This window comes from Acyrthosiphon pisum, chromosome A3 (assembly GCF_005508785.2).
Source record: "Acyrthosiphon pisum isolate AL4f chromosome A3, pea_aphid_22Mar2018_4r6ur, whole genome shotgun sequence".
In the NCBI taxonomy this organism is placed as follows: domain Eukaryota; kingdom Metazoa; phylum Arthropoda; class Insecta; order Hemiptera; family Aphididae; genus Acyrthosiphon; species Acyrthosiphon pisum.
Window position 1 is genome coordinate 24480874 of NC_042496.1, and position 24671 is coordinate 24505544.

General features: G+C 32.1%; 1 protein-coding gene across 1 annotated transcript; it reads right to left on the minus strand.

Annotated features, from left to right (window-relative positions):
• Positions 1 to 4153: 4153 nt before the first annotated feature.
• LOC115034379 lies at positions 4154 to 24238 on the minus strand. Its single transcript, XM_029491069.1, has 7 exons — positions 24011 to 24238; positions 21515 to 21655; positions 17524 to 17651; positions 16314 to 16534; positions 11272 to 11546; positions 5883 to 6210; positions 4154 to 4408 (listed from the first exon to the last, which is right to left on the minus strand). The coding sequence occupies exons 1-6, from the start codon at positions 24109 to 24111 to the stop codon at positions 5892 to 5894; spliced, it is 1185 nt and encodes a 394-aa protein (XP_029346929.1). The 5' UTR covers positions 24112 to 24238; the 3' UTR covers positions 4154 to 4408; positions 5883 to 5891.
• Positions 24239 to 24671: the final 433 nt, after the last annotated feature.

Below are 24671 nucleotides of genomic sequence, written 5' to 3' on the forward strand. Positions count from 1 at the left end.
TAAAAAATTGCAAAATACAACGGAAAAGAATTAGAAATACCAGCATGTAGGTTTTCTTTTTTTATCAAAAATAATTATATTTTTGCTCACAAATATCAAATATTTTAGGTATACTTGAAACCTTTGCTATCAGCATAATTTGTGTGTACCAGGGTCTTATGGTATACATTGGTAATCGAAATGTAACCATTATAGTTTTAAATTTGCAGCGCAATAAGTATTACTCGCACGAATATTCCATTTATTATTTTTTGTACTCAATAACAGGTGATAATCAATACAAAAACAACAAAAAAAAATAATACTATTTTGTACTATTTGTGATGTTGTCGTGTAAAAACCGACCGTATCCAAATAATATACAGTTTACACTTGAAAGTTGAAAACCATATGCGGGAACGACAGCCGTGCAGTGTTTCGCGTGGAAATAATATTACAATATATTACACGACGCCTTCAAAATGAAATGCTGTAATATAATATAATAATATTAAACAATACGGTAAGTATCATAAAGACAAAGCGTACATTATATTGTTGTGATGGCATGTGCAACGTATACGACGACACTGCGCTACAAATGTGTACTTAACGTTTTTTTACGTGTATCAAATATTGGTCTGAGCTGTCTGCATAGATGCAATATATAATTAAATGTTTTGATAAAATCAACTAAGTATATTTGTGTGTGTGTGTGTGTGTGTGTGTGTGTGTGTGAACTAGCTACATGACCCGTAAGTGTAATATAACGAAATTGTGGTTCGTGACGAGACAGTAGCAGAAACTTTTATCGTTTTTTCAAACTGTCGGAAAATAATGTATAAATTATAACTTTGTGCTTCGATATCATTGGACATTATTTATTCGTATTTTCGTCCGGTCGGGATGTATATAGTATCGTAGAAAAGCACACGATATTATTGATTCATATTCGTCAAACTTACATAAACTGCAATTCATAATATAATACTTTAAACATAGGTATGTATAAAAACATATAAGCAATTTTATAGTCTTGAATACCTTTTTTCTTGTATTTACCATGTGCAGGCCGGGCAAGCACGTATACAGGGGGGGGGGGGTGGTTCAACCAAAATAAATAGTTGTGTAATTTATTTATTTATGTATATAGATTATATAAGCCCCCAGAAATCTACAATGAACCCCTCTACCTTTTTTTTGTACGTGCCTGACTATGCGTAACATAATAATGTGATAGATTTACAATACTTTTCGTAACGCTGTCAGGACGGGAATGTTAGTAACAAAAATTATACTTACATCGTGTTCCCTGTAGGACGATGAATTCTGTACTTTAGTATGACGTGTATATTAATAGGTATATGATATCGTGTAAAATCGTGGACAATAATTGATTTTTGTTTTGAGGGATATTTTCTCATATATTCACTACTCAGATCTAGATTTTTAATTTAGTATTTATAGGAGCATTTTGGAAATCATTTAAAACAAATTGAATTCTTCATTTCTCTGCACAGGACAACCGGACACATTTTTGATCATTCAATTTCGATTTCGCGTCGCAGAATTTTATTAGAATGAAACAATTTAATGAATTCAATTGGCTTTATTTCAACTTTGAGAGTGTAATGATATTATTATATAAATTAATAAAAAATCGTTAAAAACCCGTCTGGTGAATAATTTATAATATTATACTATTATAGTACACACGACGAAATCATCGCGAATGTCTCGTGGGCTTCATGACGATTTTCTACTTTCATAGTTTTTCAGCCACCTGCAGCGTGTGCCTATTTATATTTGGTCCTACGAATATACTTGTAATTTATATACCACGTTAGCGTTCGTAATTCGTTTTTATATAATAATAATTAATAATGCACAAAATCGTCGGTGTTTTAAGAAACCTTAAATGCGTTTTTTTGTATCCAACGTCTAATCTTTCAATTGGACATTTAAACGATAGCGTTATTGGTTACAAGCCCGCAATATTTTTCATCCACTCCAACAGGATGTTTAACGAAAGGCTGATGAAGCTAATGAAATTTTTTTTCCAGCTATTCGATAATAACTACCTCGTTTTTTGTTACAAGAAATTTATTTTTGGTACCTATGTTATGAATTTATGGTGTATGGACGTATAGGAAAAAATATTGTCCCGTCTGTGAGGCTTTGACTATATAGTAAATAATAATAATATATTTAAATAATCGTTTTTACGTAAATAATTTTAAAATTTATATAAGTAATCTAAATTCTACTTTATTTCTTCCCGTCTATACGAAGACCAGGCATATAATTATACAAAAACTAAATGGTATGATATTATTATCCTATCGTTGTGGCTTTAATATAGTTAACCCGTTTTCGGTCGAATCCCGCAGTGTGTATACACAATATAATATACGTCATGGATTGCCGAAATTTAACCTCTTAAATTATATAAATTTAGTTGCTATATTATGCACAGTCGTTTCCGGCCCCTTTAAATCGAACAAAGTCCTTTTGTGCTGTTTCCCATTTTGACGTACACATAAATACATACATATTTATTGTATATTGTATATTTTGTATGTATATACAATATTATGTACATCCGGTAAAAATGATTTTAGTCGGTAGAGAGCTAATTGTATCACAATTATTAAATAGCTATTTATATTCGCCGGCAATTCCAAGTGTGTGCAACACATAATAATATATTATAATTTATTAAATTAAATTTATTTAGATTACAGATGATTTGAAATTCTGAAACATATCGTTGGGAATTTTCTGATTCAATAATTATATTGTACAACTCCTTACATATAATCACAAATGTCTTAGTGCTGTATAAATCATAGTGGTGCAAGGCAGATGGATAACGATAAACTACCTCAAGTGGAATTTGTGATAAAAAGAACTCTTAATATTGAAAACTGAATGAATTTCATCATTATTTCATTCACAATTACTTCATACCATTAAACCAACAACTAAAGTAACAAATTATTATATAATATGAATATATGACATGCCCTATGTGTGTACTAACTAGGTTATATCTTAACTTCTAATACATAACTGCGTAGTCTGTAATACAAAATATGAATATGGGTATTGGACAATTATGCAAAAAATCTATTTAAATAATAAATAATAACACATAAGTTACGTTTAATAGTTATACATATTATTAAAATTTAACTGTCACGTAAAAACAATTGACAATTAACGAATTTAATATTGGTAAATATACAAATTTGGACGATTAATGGCGTCCATTATCAATGATAACAACCAGCCAATAGAAATTGTTCACCGAGTGGTACACTCTTTTAAGACACTCTACTATACACTCTGAATTAATAAAATAATATAATATTCAATTTTTTTAAACTAATTTTTCAAATAATTTTAATTATGTAATAATTGCCAAAGTTACCTATATAACTGCTCCGTTTTGATAGTTTTTATTAGATATCTAAATGTTAAGCAACTAATTATTTTATAAACAAACTAATATTGGTGGATCTATTTTAATAAATTACTAGCTGCCCGACCTTCCTCCGGAAGAAGTTATTTTTTTATAATTTAATTTAAAAACATATGACTATTTTTTGGCTATACAAATAATATAATATAATTACATATTGTAGTTATTGTTATTGCTAATTTCTGAAAATTATGTATCCTACACTGGAGTGGTAAATTTTATTCTTTTTATTATAGAATAAAGATAAGGTAGAAAAAAATGTAACAATAAATTATTTGTTCAATGAATAATATATATTTCAAATGGAAAAACGCAAGTGCAAACAAATAAATAAATAATTAATAATAATAATAAATAAGCAAACAAACCGGTTTCCTTCGTCTCCAAAATCAAGTTAGATCCTTATTTATATAGATTATACAAGAAATCCACAATATGATACCGGGTCCATAACTATATAGCGACAATTTATAAACAACATTATTATACCTAATTTATATATAATGTATATATATTATTATTATATTGCTGTAGATAAGATTTATTTAGAAAAATAAATGTTTGTTTATATACTTTTTATTATTTTATAACGAGTTTTTCTATAATAAGTTAGTGTTAGTAATTAGTATGATATAGGTATAAATTACTATTATAAGCTGTTTAAAAAAAAAAAAAAAATAATAACAAATTAATTTTATTAATTCAATAAATTAAAAACAATTAAAACTAAATGAAAACAATATTATGATTAATATATTATTTTCAAAACATTAATTAACCTAGTGGGCCAGTGAAGACAATAGATGCCAGTATAATATTATCATGACTACGTCTTACAGGCGGTATTCCATTACTACCTAGTAAACTGTATTCGTCGCATTCGTACGCAATATCATTTGTCACTGGTGGATACTTCAATACTCGACAGTTGTCATATCGCAGAAACTGAAAAAGATTTTGCACTTGACGAATGAAGTACAATTATATATTTTGTAACTTGAGTCACATTACATGATAACAATATCATGATCACACGGCGTTTAGGATAGGCTTTTTCGCTACACCGCTGACGCTTTGCTCTGTTTTCCCGGGATTGTATTGCTTTGATTGATCGTTAAAACTTAAAGTTAAAATACACCAAAGCACCAAAATACAAGTGAACGAGTAAGACTATTCGTGCAAGTAAAATTTAATAGTCATTCAAATTAGTAACATAATAATATATAGTATGACGAATGATTAATACCTGAAAACATGGTTGGAAAACATTTTTCTTCTAATTAAACGAAACAAAGTTTTATTCGTGTGAAACTTTATGTTTTTTTTTAAATATATTAAACGCGTTTTAAATAATTTTCTTTCTTAAATAAATTGTTATCAACGCTTTGTTTAAAAAATCTACTGATTAAAAATACGAAATCATAATATATTTGTTTATTTAATTTAAATTTAACTATTAATTAATTATTATTTTTAACGTGCAGTGAAACGATTTAAACGTATACGTTTAAAAAGTTGTCCAATCCTGCCTGAGAATAAAATATAATAGGTAAGTGTAGGTATTATTTATAATCAAATGGAAAATTGGTATTATATAAATATACTTATATATTACGTAAATGGTAGGTATATTATTATATATAATATTTAAATCTATAAAATTGGAGGAAGGCTGTGTAGTAGAAAAAAACAGCTTGTTGAAGAATGTCACGGAAGTACTTCTTATAGTATAGACAGTAGTCATACATTATAGACGTACAAATAATAAATACGGTACAACTAACATAAATAAATCGATTTATTAGTTTATAATTATTTTTTAGGTCTACATTTGATAAAGAAAATAAAGTCAATACATCGTATAAAATATTAAAATTGCATATCTCAAAAAAAGTGTTAAATAAAAAGTCAATACTTTCGAAATTGAGTGTTTGCTGTTTAAGTTTTTCCCTAGTCGTATGCGTATACCTATGTTAACGGATGTGGACTCGCTGCGATGGTCAGAACTTCGAGTTTAAATTAAATCAAAAGTAACTTTTAGATTATTTTTATAAAAGTGCTCTTGACCAGATCTTTGCATAATAGTTCTGGACACGTCTATGTGATTTACGTATATCTTATATATGATAGACGTCTTATAAACATTTTCCGACTGAAAATATTCAAAAACAAATTGTTGTCAAGAATCAAACGTTCGGTGCGGTTTCGTGACGCTACACGGCGGGAGGCGACAAAAACCCCTACCCACTACCTATAACTACCCCCCGAGAATAAAGAATCTGTATATATGCTATGGTTGCCGCGTATATAGCCACGCCCCTGCGCACGAGTCGGCCGCCGAGTGCGTTTATCAACTTAAATTGGGCCTATATGTATATATAGAATCCCGGGTGCTATGAAATAAATAAAATATACCTACATTGCGCCCTTAGCGGCCCCACGATTTTCGCCAACGGGCACCGCGGTAAGGGGTTACGCGACCGCTGCTCTGGCCGTAGTTGCGGTGGTCAACGTTACGAAACGGAACCGGGTCGACGGAACGGTTCGCTCCGGCGGTGACCAGTTCGGCGAACATGACGGCGGCGGCGACGACGACGGACAGGCCGAGGACGACGAGCAGCCCGCGAACGTGACCGATGGTCACTCCGATGCTGTCGGCTTCAGTGAACGTCCAGTCGCGAAACTCCCGAGACAGCCATTTCTTTTGCAAGTAGTCCACCACTCCGTTGGTGAGCAGTGACACCATTCTGCGCAGGAGTCGACACAACGGTTAAAACCATATATTATATTGGGTATATAGTTATGGTATAATACCGACACGAATTCATACTATTATTATTATTATATAATAATAATATGCACTCGGCGGCTAAAAAAACATTCTCGGGTATGCGTCTTTTTCACGTATATGTAGGTCGTAGGTGACAACGGTAAAAATTTTATAATAATGTAAAAAAAAAAATATGTCGTTTCACTCGAAATCATTATTTTCTCTACAAAAGTTCTTGTTGCGAGAATTGTAAGTACAAGTATATAATGTACATATAGTCTGTACTTTTAGGAGGTCGTTTTCGGATATTTCTCGCAGTACTTTTAATTTTTTTTCAACGTCTACTCGACTTAAAAGACTCGAGCTTCACCGCTGTTGATACTACTATATAGGTATTTAAAAATATAACAAAATGAGTATATTATGTGATAAACTAGAAACTTGGAATTTATAGAGTTTAGTGTATCTCGTAATAATTGTTTGAATAAATTATCAACTTTACTAAAAAACGATGGTCTGGAACTCTGGATATCTCTTAAGATGGTAGAACATTGATGAACACACGCCTAACATTCCGTGAGAAACAAAAAAAATCGTATTATTGATGGAAATTCGTTAAATACAATATTAAACAAATGTGGTTCTAATTTGGTATGGTTCACAAAATTATTTTGTTAAACAGAAAATGTTGTTGGTTAAATTAAAGTTTTATTGTAGGTATAATAATGCAAATAAATAAATATGCAATATGGGTAGGAAGGAAGTAAATCACAGATATTTTTGAAATACAACAATAAAACCTGGAATAATTTATTGGGAGGGCGCCACTGCGTACACAGCGCGTAAAATCTTAATAATCATTTACGGCAAACACATGGATCTCAGGTGGCAACGACGAGATTAGAAATTGCCTAAATGGTTCTCCTTAAATGCCACAGCGAGGCCCCCTAAATCAAAAAAAAGTTAATTTGTTTATACAACGCTGGCGTACTTAATTTTTTTCCAACCCAAAACTAAATTATAGACTATAGTGTTTATACTTTATACGGTATTTCCATAAAAGTTACATTCGAATGACATACGTTTTTAACTCAAAACAATTCGCGGTAAATATTTTTTGACATGAAGACGAAATTGACTGAAATGGTTAAATATAATTAAATTAAAAACGAAAAAAAAAATTAACTTAACTTACTTCTTAAAATGAAAAATTAATTCGTTGATTTCACGTTAATTAAAAAAGAAATTTAATACGTTAACAGTTGAGGTAATGAAAAGCCACAAAGAACTTTAGAATAAAATTAACTTTTCAACTCGTTAATGCCCCAGCCTTGAATGGTTATATGCGCTAAAGAAAAACCAGAGAAGTAACTATATGTATGCCGTGAACCCAACCCCCCCCTCAACACCACTGTGTGTACTTACACTGATGTTTACTATATATATATATATATATATATATATATATAAAAAATATCATATTTTACGGTGATTAATGATTACAAACAATTTATAGATTTGTTTAATCGGCGACGGATGAGCACGCCTCCATAATTATTTATAATACAACGATCACAGTTTATTCCTAAACAAATATTTACACATTACTTGCTCGTTATTATTTTATTAGCGAATACAAGGCTCTATATAGCTTTCGTTTTGACGTCATGTCAATTACATTTCAACGGTACACCACACATTGTTATATAATATATATTATAGCTGTTAAGTAGGTAAAAGATATTAAAATGTGACATTTATTTCGGTCAGCGATAACTACACTATACATACTATTTAGTATTCAGAGGTCAGGTTAGGTTATAAATACTCTAACTATACCACTTTGAATTAGAATTCAAGTAGAAAATCTAAAAAGTAATATTGCAGAATAAATTATTGTTAAATATACATACTTAAAATAATAATCGATATGGAATTTTATCTTTTTTTTTTTGATTTTTCACTTGAAATCACCATACTTCCGGTGCGTTTTGGAGAGCGAAGAAGAACGATATAAGACCATGGTCGATTTGCGATTGAAATTTCGAAGCGAACGATCCGTTTTGCAGCAGGCTAGTAGCTGAGTATGTCGGCCTTTTGCCTTTATAATACGACGTGCACTGCAGAGTTTTCGATATTATATTATATAATATAATATATGGTTCGGCGTCACTGCAGCAGCTGCCATAGACTTGCGTATTATTATTATTATCGAAATAATATATTGTAATGGTGTGACACCCGTTATTACTTATTGTAATAATATTATAATATCGTATGAAAATAGGAACGAAAACGACTGAATTCGATACTAGAAAACACTAATACAAGCGTGGTCACTTTACGAAGTAACGCTGAATTAGGTAATTTTTTTATTTTTCATATTGAATCTGAAGCATAGTCCGATTTCGGAATTTTTTTCCCTTTGACGTATTAAGGATTTTAGAAATTTGTGGAGATTTGAATAATAATATTGTTCAATCCGTTAAGCAAATTCATAGAATCGGATTTAAGCTTATAGCTTTTACAGACGGTTCTTATATCTATCATAAAATAAACAGTTTAAACGCGATGAGCCGATAACTCGGAAATTTAATTCTACTAAACCTTTTCGCGCTTAAGAGGATTTATATTATATATACAATTTACCGCCTACGCCTCTTATTAAATTGTCGCTTGTACCGTCGATTATTATTATTTGTTATTATCGGAAGGCTTTTATCGATTGGTCGGCCGGATAGTGTGGCTGGCATACCTGCGTTATAATTATATAGTATTACAGTGTTAACGGTCACCTCTAAGTAGTCTAAGCAACGGTCAATTTTTTTGGACTCGCGAAGTTTTATCCTACCCCTGTAGGACGGGCACCTCTAAATAGCGGTCATTATTTACAGTCCCTCCGGTGACCGTTGTACGGAAGTGCTACTATAATATTCTAATTATTAATCGCACCGCGCAACTCTATCTGGCGGACGGGTGAGGCCCGCGGGCCGGAACCGAAAGTCGGGCGACGGATCGCGCCAGTTTCCGCCCGCGCGACCGGATTGATGATGCGGCGGTGAATGAAAGTCGCCGGAGAACCATGTTGGTAAGCGGTACCTATCCACGCGATATTGTTATACCGCGGTATTATATGTATTTTTCGATCGGACGTTTTTTTTTTTTTTTTTTATATCGTCCGGTGTGCGCGATCAGCGAAAAATTCGCGAATTTCCGTCGCCGGTACGATTTTATATTATTGCGCAGAGAGGTATACTGAAATGTCGAGCTCGGGAAAAAAAAATGATATACGATATTTTTCATTCGAATTTTAAACGACGGCGGCGTGTCGTAGCCGTTTTCCGGCGTCTCGCGGCATCATGCAGTCCCCGTGGGTCGAGTATATAGGTTGACCGAGCGTGTGCATACCTATGTCCTATACATGGTATAATACCATTATTGTGTACATCATACACACACACACACACTTATATATATAATATAATATATGATATATTGTTTTCTGTGTAACGCGAGCACAGGGTAGTTTTAAATTCTCCGAATAAACCGAGTCGGGTTGTCTACATATATGACACGGCGTAGGTGTACCTTGTGAAATATTCATATTTTTGTTTGTTTTCTTCTTCTTCTATTTCGTTCTATATATATGTATACTATACAGTTTTTCACATGGCCTTGCTATTAATTTATCATAAGGCCCGATCGGGTCTTTTTAAATATTTCGCGTGACGTTTGTTGAGACCATATTTTGATTTTAAGCTGCACATTATGTATACATAGTGACCTAAAATTTTAGATTTTAAATTTTAATGCTCGCGTTGGTCCGCACATGGTCTGGTATCGCGCTGCTATTTTAAAACCGTCAGCGTATATGCATACCTATTATAATATTGATTGTTGTTTATTATCAAAGGTCGTGATATATAGATTGTACGAGTGTAGAGAAGAGTGTCTAGTCTAATTAATATAACATTTGTATGAAATAGACGAAAAACGTCAGTTGACGAAATTAAAATTTATAAGATTTATAAATCGTTGTCGGGTTAAAACACGTAATTATATTATATACGCTTTCCTCGAAAATGCTTTCGCGCTTTTTCCTGAGATTTGGATGCTCGCGTTCAAAAAAAATAAATAAATTGGAAAATTGGTTTCAAAAATTATATTATTTCATAGCATTAAAAAGGTTATGTTTCATATAGAAATATTGAAGATATTTTTAAAAAAAAGTAGCAATGTGATAAATAAATAAATAACTGTGGTGGAAAATATTATGATAATGGGCCATATGGTAAGACAAAAGTACAAAACCGAAAGGTACGTATAATATTATAATAGGTACTTTCAGAAAACTTTAAAGATTTTATTAACTTATGAGGCACAATAATTTATATTATAAGTAATTACGTGGCTATACGTAAATGCAGGGGCGTCATTTCAGTTTTTTTTCTGGGTGTGCAAACTTTTAGGCAGGCCAATTTTGACATTTCACCAGGCCATTAAAAAATATATATATTTATATATATATATAAATGTAGGAAACCTATGCAAACCTATGTAAATATTCTTTCCTTCCCTTTTATAATTCTAATTGAAACTCATAACGACTAATGCAACTTTTAAATAGCTAGCAATTCAAAGAATTAAAAGCTTATAAGCAGTTAAAGCAACCAGCTAATGTCATTACTGTTCATATATAAAAACTTAAAATATATATATTTTATATTACCTATATATGAAAACATGTATAAGTTAATTATGATGGCGCATTGGAGTATTAATGGCAGGCCAATTGTTAACATTTTTTAAGTTAGTGGTGCCATTGCACACCCTGCTCCCCCCCCCCCCCCAAATGACGCCCCTGCGTAAATGATAACTGAGAAAGAGTCTTCTAGTGTGTACTTAATAAATGATTTATTGTGAAATAATTTGAAATATTTGAGTGAAATGCCCCAAGTTTCCAGGGCACCCAACACCCTTTAAACTGAGTCACGTGCCTCAAACAAAGTCCTCCGTCACATCACTGCAGAATACTTACATCTCGTTTATCGGTGGGGTGTACGGCGACCCCTTGGCCGTCAACACCGATGCGTAAGCGACCGCGTGACGACCGGCCACCGACATGACTCGGCACCCGTTCTGGTGGCTCATAGCCCTGGCCATCACCATGGGCGTCTCCAACACCAATATGGTCTGATGGGTGCACACCGACTTGGCCATCACCTCGATGTCGCCGAACTCGTACTGGGGGCAAGGTGGCTCATTCACCACTCCCAGCCACCGTTCCATGATGAACGCATCCGTCTCGTTCGCCTGCGGACACGATATTATCATCAACGTTTGACGATAACCGGTATACGACACGATAAAACAGATACGATACAAACATGCACGTAAGAAATTTAAAATATGCAATCATTCAAAATTCACTTATACATAGGTGTACTGCGTATTATAATTTATATTTTCTTCTACCATTTTTCCAGTTCAATCATACTTAGTGGCGGTTACTACCTAGGTGCTGGTACCGACCACATTTTAGTAAATATAATAACTTTTGACCAAATTGGGATCCGGTGACTCGTTCACCACTCACAGCCACCGTTACGTTATGAACGCAACCGTATCGTTCGCCTGTGGACACGATATTATCAATGTTTTACGATAGTCGGTATATACTTGACCGACACGATAAAACAGTATGACATAGGTATAGGTAATAATATTATATATCGTATTATACTGCGGGTGGGAACGTAATAAGTAGTACTATATGGAATTATATAGAAGTGAAAATCGATAAACATTTGTAGTCATACAAACAGGCACATAAAAAATTTTAAATATACAATCATTCAAAATTCACTGATATACAGATTATAATTTATATATTTTGCTATCGTTTTTCTAGTTCAATCATACTTAGTAGTATTCACTGGTGACAACAACATTTTACTAAATACAACTATAGGTACTATTATTTTTGGTAAACTAGGACCAAATTTTTTTTTGGGGTGCTCTCGCAAATTTTTTGTAATAATTATAAATTTACATCAATATTTATATGTGTACAATTTATCGAGTATATAATTCACCAAGCAATACTCATGCACATCCCAATTGTTTCCTTTAATAATATGTATTTATTCAAATTCTTATGGGCATTTTTAAATATTCTTCAGTATTATGTTTTTAATTATTTAGATTTATAAGTACAAAATTGTCTTAATAATTGACGGTAAAAAAGGTTGGTTCTCGTTCGAAAAAAAGAAGTTGGTATCGCCAGGTTAGGACGACGACATCTCTTAAATAGTACGACAATTAATCTAATAGCATTTGTCATATTTGAAAAACTGTCGATCGGCATGCTCATTTTTAGCTAATTTTATGTCTCCTCGACGAAAACATTTTTCGTGACTTGTCGTCCAATATCATATACGTATTTGGGGGGTGTAACGGATAGTAACCGTTTACTCACAACACATAAATAGCATTATATATGAATAGTTAAATTCGGCATAAGCGATTAGGTAAACGACCTCCTTAAACAATTTGGCAATAGTCAAATTGCAAATATGCAATTACAATAAAAGGTTAAAGGGTTAGTAATCATGTAGTCAAAATAACCGAGTGATTAATCACGAGCCATATTAAAACACAAATCACGTATCAGTTGTCAGGATATGGGGATCGCCAAATCCACGAGTAGATATACGTATATATGTATATATACGCAACTATATAGACCAGGATGTGTTAACTGATAAATAATTAGTAATTCGCAGAAGAGATGACTTTCTGCACAACAACACAGATAATAAATTAGCTGTCAGCACATTATGGCGAATACTCAGATTAGATAGGAATATTGCAAATGCGTAGGTTGAGTCGATGGTCACACAGACCACATCCGGTAGAGACAAGATAGCGAATCGATAGGCAGGGGAAGCAGGGACCCGAATATAAAAGGGAGCCTGAAACAGCCTGTATTCAGACGTGTCTACTCCGGAGCACAACAAGCACCTTCACGTCACTCTGTGTAGTAACTTGTCATTTGGACTTAAACAAAATTACTGAAGAACATTTTAATAAACTACAAAGTATCTTTTCATCTGTCTACATTTATTTATAAACTGCCCTGTCAACATCTTCATCATCAACACAAGTGGTCTTGCTTCCTGCAAAATCATAATATACTCGTAGTCAACGGCTATCAGAATATCACTCTGACCAGCCCCAACGACGAGAATATTACAGGGGTAAGCCCCTCGCCATAGCTACCGCATAGTTAAGCCCATGCACGCTCACATAAACCATACTATCATATAAATGCACAGGAAAATTGAAAACATTATGTACATATATCGACCTTTAATGAAACTATACAGAAATGAAATAACTGAATTATTGAATAGAACACGGATACAGTACTCAGAAATATCGACTGTAAAAGTTGTATGCACATGCTATGTATATACGCAATGCAGTCATGTCGTGTTAAATTATTACCGACGAATCATACATGGGCATATTTACCTAACCCAACCTAATGATTAATTCAAAATACTTTTAGATTTTAAAATACTCGAAATTCGTGCCGTAATGGTAAGGTTAGGTTAGGTCATCTATAGGGCCCTCTAAAAGCAGTAGCATCCCTGAAATACATCTCTATTATAATTTTTATATAATTATCTCGCATTGCACACGACATTTATCTCGGATTATTATAAAGGATATTTGTATTTCGTGTTCCATTTTTATGCGCGGTACCACATCCCACATAGATAATATTATTATGATGGCGGTATGTTCACGACAAAATTTGTCTAATTCTAAATTGAAAAATAAAATAATTTTCTGTTTTATATTATGCAGGTTAATATTGTATATTTTAAACATAATATTACACAAACTTTAATTTAATATTATCTGATGATCATAAAGTGCTGGACAAGGTTCCATTATAGGGTAGATATCATATTTACACCAATCAATTATCAATTGGATATACCGCAAAACTGCAAAGGAAAGAAGTTAGGTCGTTAAGGTGACTATAGTATTTTATTATTTATATTTTAAATTATTAATTTTAGTGTGTTTATCAAAATCTTTTTTTACATATATGTACACACATTTATATCATCTCAACCGTTTTTATGCAGTTGTCACTGGTCATTGGTCAAGCACTGAGTGACCTAATTTTTAATTGTTCTGGCCGCAGGCAGAGATTAATTATACACATTCGCTTTTTATCGCTGGATTCTCCTTTTTCATTATGTATTTTTGTCGTTGAAACTCTCCAAGTATAACAAAATTTCCTCAAAAATTTAACAGTTTTAAATAAAGGTCAATTATTAATCGATTCCATCTTGAAAACAACGCGTTCACGTCACCACATAAAATGTATGTGCATTTAAGTTAAGTAAAACGTAGGTACCTAATACAATTAAATATTATCGTTGCATCATATTACGTTGTAGTACCTAAGTGATGTTCAATTTATAGGAAAGTGCATTTTTTTTGGTGATTGTAAAACGTAGCTTTGTAAGTACATAATTTTAATTATGTAACTACAAATCCATCTATAAAACTTTTATTTTGCATATTTTTGCATTTTTTGACGTTTTAAATTTTTTAGGTCATATTTTGCTGTTTTAGTTCATTTTATAGTATTTTTAATCAAATTCCGTCAGTTGACTTGTTTGAAAACATTTTTTTTTTATTTTACACAGGCTGTATATATTATGTCAAATTTATATTTTATTAAATAATATTTTACACAAGTCACAATCTATATACGGGTTAGGTAAAGATAACGATTCGATAAAATAAGGCAATTGCTAGACAACTAGATAACCGGGAAGACGCTATAGAAATAAATATCTTTAAGTTTGTTTTATTATTTTAACAAAATAAATACAAAAAAAAAATTTAAAAAGGTGAATAGCATTAGGTTACTTAATGCAAATGTAAATTCAAATTCAATCAACATTTTTATTATTTTTTTTTAATAAATAAACACTTTTTATACTAATGTTTAATATCCTGTACCTAATATTAATATAAATGTAAAAATTAAATTAAAAACCATTTTAAATGAATTTTATACTATAACTTTTGGCATTTTATATTCCTTTTTTTTTGCATTTTAAGTGCATATTTTGCATTTTCAGTGCATATTTTATTGCATTTTTTTTGACATTTTTAATGCAATTTTTAAGGTTTTTAGTGCATTAAATTCACAGCCCTGCTCATAATATATATATTGCCATATTTGTATACATAATGTTAAGTATATGTAATATTACGTCGTCGTATGTATATGAGTACTATCACTTCTCATACATTTTTTTAAATCTTAAAAGTCTGATCATAAATATTCTTATATTTTGTCGTTGATCACAAATATAAAATTAAAATTAAATTGCTTCTTTATATTTATATACAAAACTAATAAAAACGTAAATGCATTAAATAAGTTTACAACGTACTTCTCAAAGAATCTAGCCTTATTCGTTCTATATTGTTTCTAGCAGCCAAAATTCAAAATTCTACACACTCTGCGGGCGAGATTTAAATTAGGTCAGTCAATAAGACCAACAGAATCTACAATGAGTTTTTTTTTTAAATCAGCGCCACGGTTAATTATTATGCGATTCCGAAATAAGCTGGAAAAAGGATTCAGCGTGGGAAAAAAACGGAGATGGCCATAATTACACAGTTCTAAGAAAAGAAACCAAATTTTCGAAAGAAAAATAAGAAAACTTTGATTATGCGTACCTATTGTTTTTAGTTGTTATTCATTACTTATACAAACAAAGTTACATTGTTTTTAAATTTTTATGATTTTCAAAGTTGGATAACTTTTTTCGTATGAGTGATGTCAAAAAAAAAAAAATACTTTTCGGTTTTTTTCCCACGTGAAACCACATGTGAGTTACTTTAAATTATTGGTATATATTATTATTCGAATGCATTTAAATTTTCATTTTTTTTAAAAATTTATCTCGAATTACCGATAGCAAACCCTTTTAAAAGCGTATGTGGAGTACCTACATAATTATATATCTATATAGTCACTTTGAACAGCAGGTATCCAAAGCTGTTGCGCCGCACGCACAGCACGTGCGTCCGCATCCTGGACACCGAGTCCAACGACGGTATGACCAGGTCGGACTTGTCGACGGTCAACCGGGAGAACAGCACGGCCGAGTACGACGTGCTGATGCACAGCCCGAACAGTAACGTGACCCAGGATACGACGCGCACGGAACAGGCGTTGATGTTGACGGTTTGAAGTCCTACGAATAATAATAATAATAATAATGGTTTAAATGGATTGTAGTGTACGGAGGCGTGTCCAGGACGAAAATTCAGGACAGGCCAGGTTATAGGAAAAATTTGACCAATGTTATAATGTGCACAATTTTTAATTTTTTTCATATATATAATATAGTTATCTGGTAAAAAATAAACGTACGATTTCTTGTTTTTGATTTTAAAATATTTATTTCAATTACGCATATTTTGGGTGTATTACCAGCAGGCCTACCCGCTGGACATGCATCTGATTGTGTAACCTCTAACCACTATGCACATGTAAATGCAGTGAAAACGGTACGAAATATGTTTAGTGGTGTAACTGTATAAGATTAGAACTGTTGAATAATTTTTATTAACTTGGAAATGAAAATGTTTCCCTTTTATTTATAAAATAAATTTTACACTGTATGCAATAATCATATTTTTTTTATTTCGACTTGTATCGATAATATTATGCACAATGAAATATTTTCGTAAACATTATTTTTCTGCAGATGGAATATAATCGGATATAATGACAACATAATATTATATATTTTAGTAATTTGTATGATATATTTTTAAATATTTTTGAGCCACTATATGGTCACGACGCTGTAACGATTCGACAATCAGCAAATGGGCGTTTATAAACATGGGTACCTAACAAAAAAACTCATGGCTGAATTTTGATTTTAATTTATCAATATAGTCTTGCAGAGCGATTGTAGAGACTTGGAGGTAAAAATATATCTCTTCCGTGTACAATAGGTACTATATAGGTACAGTCGATAAGAATTTAAACTGTTGAATTGTGTCATTGCAGCGGTATCCACGCCTGTGCAGCGTTTTGTTGTTTTGGAGGCAAACTATGCGATTTATCACACGGAAGCGGAAATCGCCATTTGGGACCTACCGCCGCCGCCGTTTCGATCTAAGTTTGTACGCGCGTTCATATACACATGTAACAATATAGTGACTGATGTACCTTGACTGCAAATCGATCCCCATACGACGAAGAAATAGGATATCAGGCTGGGAGATTCGATGGCCGGTGGCTGCTGCAACTGTACCTGCTGCACGTGTACGTCGTCTGCCGACGGCGGCATTATATGTCTGAAACACAATAACTACCAATTATATTATTCGTGCGGATACTCGCGGGCACAAAGGATGTTTCCGTGCATATTTGACACTATACAAACTGCAGGTCAAATCGAGAAGATCTCACCGGGTCATATATAAACTCCTTCATATTATCACCCCTTCTCCACCAACTCTGCTTTAAAAAAAACCGCGATACGTATATTTTGTATAAAAAAAAGTACGCACCTACATCAATTTATTTCCATATTATATTATATGATAATTTTAAACATAATATTAAATTTTCCGTCTCGTTCATTCCTCGAATCGTTGAAAAAAAGAGAGCACTCACAATATTGTAAGATCTCACGCTATCACACCTAAATATATTATAATGTCATATGACGTAATTCTTTCCAATCGAAGTCCAATAAAAAAACGTCGTTCAAATGTAATATAATATTAAATGTCTGCTCGTTTATCGCAAATACGCACGAACTGCAGGACAATAATAATAACATAATATTATAATGTGAAATTGATAATATTTTGATGGACGATATTATCTGAAGTGGGTAATAGAGAAAGAAATAAAAATTACGGTTTCCAAATTTTATGCTAGCGGCAAAGTTCGAAACGTCAACTAGCTAGGTTGGCGCGGACGTGAAGCTCAACCTCTAAGCGTGTGGCAGGATCCTAAGATCCTGGTACAAAGCTCACGACCATCATGGAGGGGTGAAAAACGGTCCGTCACACACACTCACACACACCCACACATATATACTACGCTATTGATTTTACCCCTCTCTGATAATGTGTACGGAGACCCTTTTGTACGGGCGCATTATATAGTACGAGCGTTTGCAAAGGTTACATTTGCATATTATTGTACCGGCTTGAATAGATTCGTCTTACTATGTATATATATGTTATATAATATTCGTTTCGGCCGGCGCACCGTTTGAACCGAATGGCCGAATCGTTCGCGATTTAGGTGTAATATATATAATAGTTACAAACGATTATTCATAATTTTTGTGTGACACGGAATTCTCGAGAACACTGCAGCTGATCTAAATTATAGCTGGTCGAGGCACCAAACGACTACTCAATTTGTTTAGTATAATATTCCCTCACGAGAATACGACGTTCACTTTTGTAACCTATATAAGGTACCCGCGGTTCTGAAAATATACCATCAGTAGGAGGATTTTATTTTTATTTTACTAGATATTAAATTCTAAAACGTTTAAACGAGTCGAATATAATTTATAATGATATATTTACTATTACGGCTACACGTGTGTATAATGTATAACACAAATATTTTATGAAAACGTTGTTTTTAGTTAGGATTATTATATTATTACATTTAATAGAACCACACACGTGAAAAACTTGTAAAAAATATATTATGTGTTTGAGGAGTAATTTATTTAAAACTTTGATGTAGATACCTACATAAACCAAATAGCGTATACAAACGGTGTATTTACTTAAGTTATTTAAAGTTTTGATAAGATAGGTAAATATTTATTTTCCCGCAGATCCATTGCGGTCTTTACGGCACTACTGAAATGGACGACGAATAGCAACGAAATTATTATAACGATAGTTTTATTTTTACATTATTTAGTTAAAAGAAATGACTTTTAAAGCCGTTTGATGTAAAAACAAATAAAACTAATTAATATATTGTACCTTTTCACACGATATATTGTGATGTATTTTTTTCCGTATCATTTTAATGAGTTCGATCCGTTTTAATTTGTTTTATTTTAATAAACAAAACTGTGCAATATTATATCGGTGGAATTTCACAAACACAAAGTTTCAATAAGACTGAATAAATATTAATTTAAAATAATATGTCACTAAAATATTACATAACAATATACACAATAATTATTTTTTAAAAAGGTGGGCAAGTGGGTATCGATCTGCTATATAGTGGCTGGGTGTCGTGTCAAATTTGAATTCATTGCATACGAAAAACGATTCCGAGTGGTCTGTCAGCCTATATCAAGTATATTTCATAATATGTTTTTTTGATATCGCTGTTAAAGTAACTTTTTTTCTGCTATTATTTAGTATTCCGGAAGGTTGATTAATATTTTTTTACGAAAACATCTTTGCTTTCATTTTATTAATCAATATTTAATTATTCAAACAGTGTGTCAGTGTGTATTTCTATCATATTATATTATTGTTATTCTCTTTTAAGTCAACACTAGCTTACCGTAGAACGGTGTTAATACGTTCATGGTGATGGTATAAATTATAAATAGGTAATAGCTTAAAATTAATCTTATTATTTTGAAAATGTCATTGCGTACAGTAAAATATATAATATACAATATACAACTATACTAAGTCCCCGCGAATAATGTTTTTGAATAACAAAGATATATAAAACATTTTTTTTTTTATTATTTATTGAATTTAAGCCCAGCAACTATATTATGGCTAGTAGCTGTTTTGTTGTTTTGTAGGGGGGGGGGCGGTTGGAATGATTGGTTGAAACACGTTTTTAGGTTTGGCAGTATTTCAAGTTGGGCACCGGTAGATTTCTACAAGGCCGTAACTGGAAATTAATTTCGGGGGGGGGGGGAGGGTTGCAAGCCAAAAATGTGTGTTCTAATTGTATTATAATATTGTGTAGGTAATTAAATATGGTTTAAAATTCATAATATTGTAGAATAATAAATAGTATTTATTAATGAAATTTACATTAAAAAATGTTTAGACTTAATATTAATTAGATTATTAAACTTGTTTCTACCATGCCCGGTGGGGGATGGCGGTCTCACTTTCTAGTCTCTAGACAGTTGCCTGCCCAGAGAGAGGAACCACCCGTGGTCGAGATTCAAACCGGCGCCGGTTTACGTCAGAACCGACGCTGTAGTCCACTCGGCCACTACGTCCCCCACAAACATCTTTATTTTAAGTTTAAAAAATCTAATTCGACCAAATTTGAACTTAAAATGTCTATAAAAAATATTGTTTATATATTTGTTGGTTACAATATTAACTACATTTGGTCTATGAGAATCCTTGTTTAAATTTTTAATTCTTAACTGTAAAATTTTTGCAACATTTTCGTGTTATTAATTAGCTAGTTTTTATAAAATTTAAACTCGTAATACTTATAAAGAAAATTCTGCTATGTATATACCTTTAATATTTTTTAAATTCTATTGAAATCAAAAATTTCTCATGCCTATAATTAGCTCAAAAGGAAGTCAAAACATTTCAAAAACTCTTTCTTGTATGGACATTTTTCAATGTTCATTTTTCGTTTTTGAATTATCTACCTATTGCAAAAACAAAAAAAGATTTTTTTTTTAAATCTGAGTTGGTTCTCATTTAGTCAATTTTGATTTTAATTCCCTAGTTATCCCCCCCCCCCGAATTAATACATTAATCGCTCGACTAAAAATCTAAAACGTAATGTTATTTTTACGCGTATACCGGTATAAATATATAATATTATTATTATCTATATAGGTATAGGGTGGTATAGGAACATTTTTTCGCCGCCGGTGAAAGGAATAAAAACTACCAATAATCGATTTGCTTCGACGGTCATAACTTATGAATATTTATGACTCGTAACTGCAATACATTATAGGTATCTACTATATAGATACCGACCTTTTCTCTCTGTATAATTACACGCTCGCGCGGCAGTAGCGGGTGTGCTTACGTTGCCGCCACAGCTTAACTATTTACCGGAGTACACAATATTAAACGAGATAAACGCAAAATGTAACTATAGTTACTGAATATCGTGCGAAAATAATGTCCCCCCTTTACGCCGTTCGTTAAATGTATTATTATTATAATATTATGTCTTATCGTATTCGACCATATGCGACACTGCAGCAGCAGACCTGATTTTCACGACCAGCCACAGGCACACGACGATCACGAACATCGTCAACAAGAACGCAGCCCATACTTCCGGACTCCAAGTCTCCAAGTACGACAGCGAAGTGGCCCGGTTGACGGTATACTTTGCGTAGAGTTCGTACCTGCAGGCAGACGTTAAAACAATATAGGTATTAGGTAAGTTCTGCAGTATTATGATGCACTTCCTGTGAATGACTACCGCTCAGGGTACCTATATATAATGTTATTGTTTTATTATATTATAATTTATAATTATTAATATATTTATGTATACGACATGCAGTGCCGAATTAAATAATGGCGGGACCCTAGGCGGTTAAAATTTGAGGCCCCTTTAGAAAATTATTATAGGTACTTACTTCCTACTTGATAATTACAATTAGCAGTTTTAATAATATAGTTATAACCAACTAATTTTAATAAATAAAACAATGTTTATTATGTTATTCCACTAAAATTCTTATTAGTGTACATAAAAAATGAATTTATTTTTTTTATTTTTTTCTACTACTTAATTAAAAAAATATTTTTTTAATAACTTTAAAAAAGAAATTGATTTAAAGTAAAAACTAAATTGTAATGCTTTAAAGTTTAAAAAAATTTAAACTTCAAATATTTACAGCCGTCGAAGCTTGCAACGTCTATAATGTTCGTCGCCACCAGATGATAAATGATAATCTACAGACTACAATAAATATTATCAAGTATTTATAATTTGACAAAATCAAAAAAAAAAAAATATTACTGCTTACAATATACATATACAGTACTATGATTTTCATATTAACTTTTATTCCGTAAATGAAATGGATAATTAAAAAAAACAATTTTAAATGGTTATCTGTTTTTACGTAGCCCCTGGGGGCTGAGTGGGGCCCCTCGAGGTGGGTGTCTACTTCGCTAATGGTAATCTGGCACTGACGACATGTAATACCTTACATGGGTTTCTCAAATTTAATATTGCCATATTCCTATAACTTTACAACCAAAATCAGATTATTGTGGTTTTAAATTTACAATATTTTTAAAATCTTGAAATTGTATAATGCACATGATACTATAATAGTACATAATAATATACACATGACGTGATCATAATATTATATATCAACGATACAAAAACAGTGAACATTATTATAATGGTATAAAGCTGTACAGCTTACAAAATGCTTGGGTTCCTAAAGAGATTGGCTCACGACTTTAAGCTAGGACAATCTTTAAAAATTCTTTTCTGTTCATTTGTCCGTCCTATATCAGAGTATGGTGCTGTTCTTTGGAATCCACATACCGCAGTCAACTCTCGACAACTTGAAATGGTTGCAAAGAAAATTCCTTAGTTTCGCTGGGTTTATTTTACATATAGACCATCAGTCTCACGATTACGCCCCTATTTCCGAATTCCTCTATATTGATACCCTTTCTAATCGGAGAATCACTCTAGGGTTTAAGTTTCTGAATGTATTGTTGTCAGGTAACGTAGATTCGCCTTACCTTTTAAGCCTTATTAATTTTAGAGTACCTCAACGTTTTTCTCGAAATAATGCTCCTTTCTACATTCCTTCTTACACCTCTAATTATTTAGCGAATGAACCTATCACAAGATTAATGTCTCTTGCCAATGTTGACGCTTCCCGCCTCTGTTAATGCTTATACCATACCTATGTATATCTTTATAATTATAATTTTTTTTTGTTATCTAGTACTTATAACTAGAATTTAATTGTAAATCTGTATATATCTAACTTTGTTTTTCCAAAGGGCTAGACCCGTAAATATAAATAAATAAATAAAAAATAAGTAAATAAATAATAATATTATGTGTACAAAATATAAAACATGCCCAATAAAGTAACCATAAAGGTATATGGGACACAATAATATTATATAATAATATATCATTGCTATTAACTAAGTTTTTATGCAATTCCCACCGATTTTTATCACATTGACTTGTAAGTTGCAGAGTATTCACACCAACGCGATTGGTGTGTGCTGTGTGAGATTCGTTCACGTTTGAACGGCGTTCGTGACATTGTATATTATGATATGCTTTCGAGATTAGACGTTATTTCTATAAATATAATTCGTATTATATACTTATAGCAGTTATCCATTGTAAAAAATTGAATGCATTTGCGCAGAAGAAACGCGCAGAAACATCGAATTTAAGCATAATATAATATCTATTATAACACGCTTATTATGACATTATTGTATGATGTGTGACCATGTGTAAAATGTTGCAGAAATCGCACGTTCTTATATTATGTATTAAATATTTTCCAACGAGAAAAGTTATCGATTTATATCAGTTCCTGAATTGGCGAGCGCTCGCGTTGCACTGCTGCAGCAAAGAAAATAATTTGGTACCATACGAGTATACAACTGTAGCCTGTAGGTACCTATACAATCCACCAGGTATACGACATACGGTATACCTACACTGTACGCCGTGCACGGTATTTATAGTAACTTACCACGTTTTAAAAATCGGAATCGAGAAGTCGAAATCCTGTACGTCGGTAGTGGTGACCACGATCGGCACCAAGAGGATGTCACCGGTGTTTTCTTTCAACATTGATTTGCCCGCACTGAAGTCTCCGCGCACGTAATTGCTCCTGCTCGCAAACAGACATAAATAATAAGTTATTACTTTATTAGATTATTAATGGATATTTTTTAAAACTTGGTTTTTGGAATTAAGTAATTAAACAGATTGATACAATTTTTTACGAATATGCATTTTTAGTGCATTATATATGCATATTTTTGAACTTTTAAAAGCATGTTTCAATGCATATTTTCCCAGTTTTTAATGAATAAGTGCATACCTACTTATTTGGGCAATTTTAGGGCATGAACTCACAATCCCCTGGATATAATCATATTAGTAGGTATATATAGGTATGACATGTACTATTATATTACACGCCAATATAATATTATTTGAGGGGGGGCAATGAGTAGACCGCCCGGGGAGGCACTCCCCTGAGTATCGGCCATATTTTGTTGTTATTATATTGTATACAATCATTTTTTAATGGGAAAATCAGTATTTTAATTAAATACAATACTATATAAGTCAAAAATGGATATCACAGTAGAAAAATATTCAAAGAGTTGATAATGTGTAGGCGT

Coding starts and splice junctions, on each gene's coding strand:
- LOC115034379 (XM_029491069.1), bottom strand. CDS start 24,111: ATGTTGAAAGAAAACACCGGTGACATCCTCTTGGTGCCGATCGTGGTC. Junction 17,652..21,514: donor TGGCTGGTCGTGAAAATCAG/GTCTGCTGCTGC, acceptor ATTGTGTTTCAG/ACATATAATGCCGCCGTCGG. Junction 6,211..11,271: donor ACCCCACCGATAAACGAGAT/GTAAGTATTCTG, acceptor ACTCCTGCGCAG/AATGGTGTCACTGCTCACCA.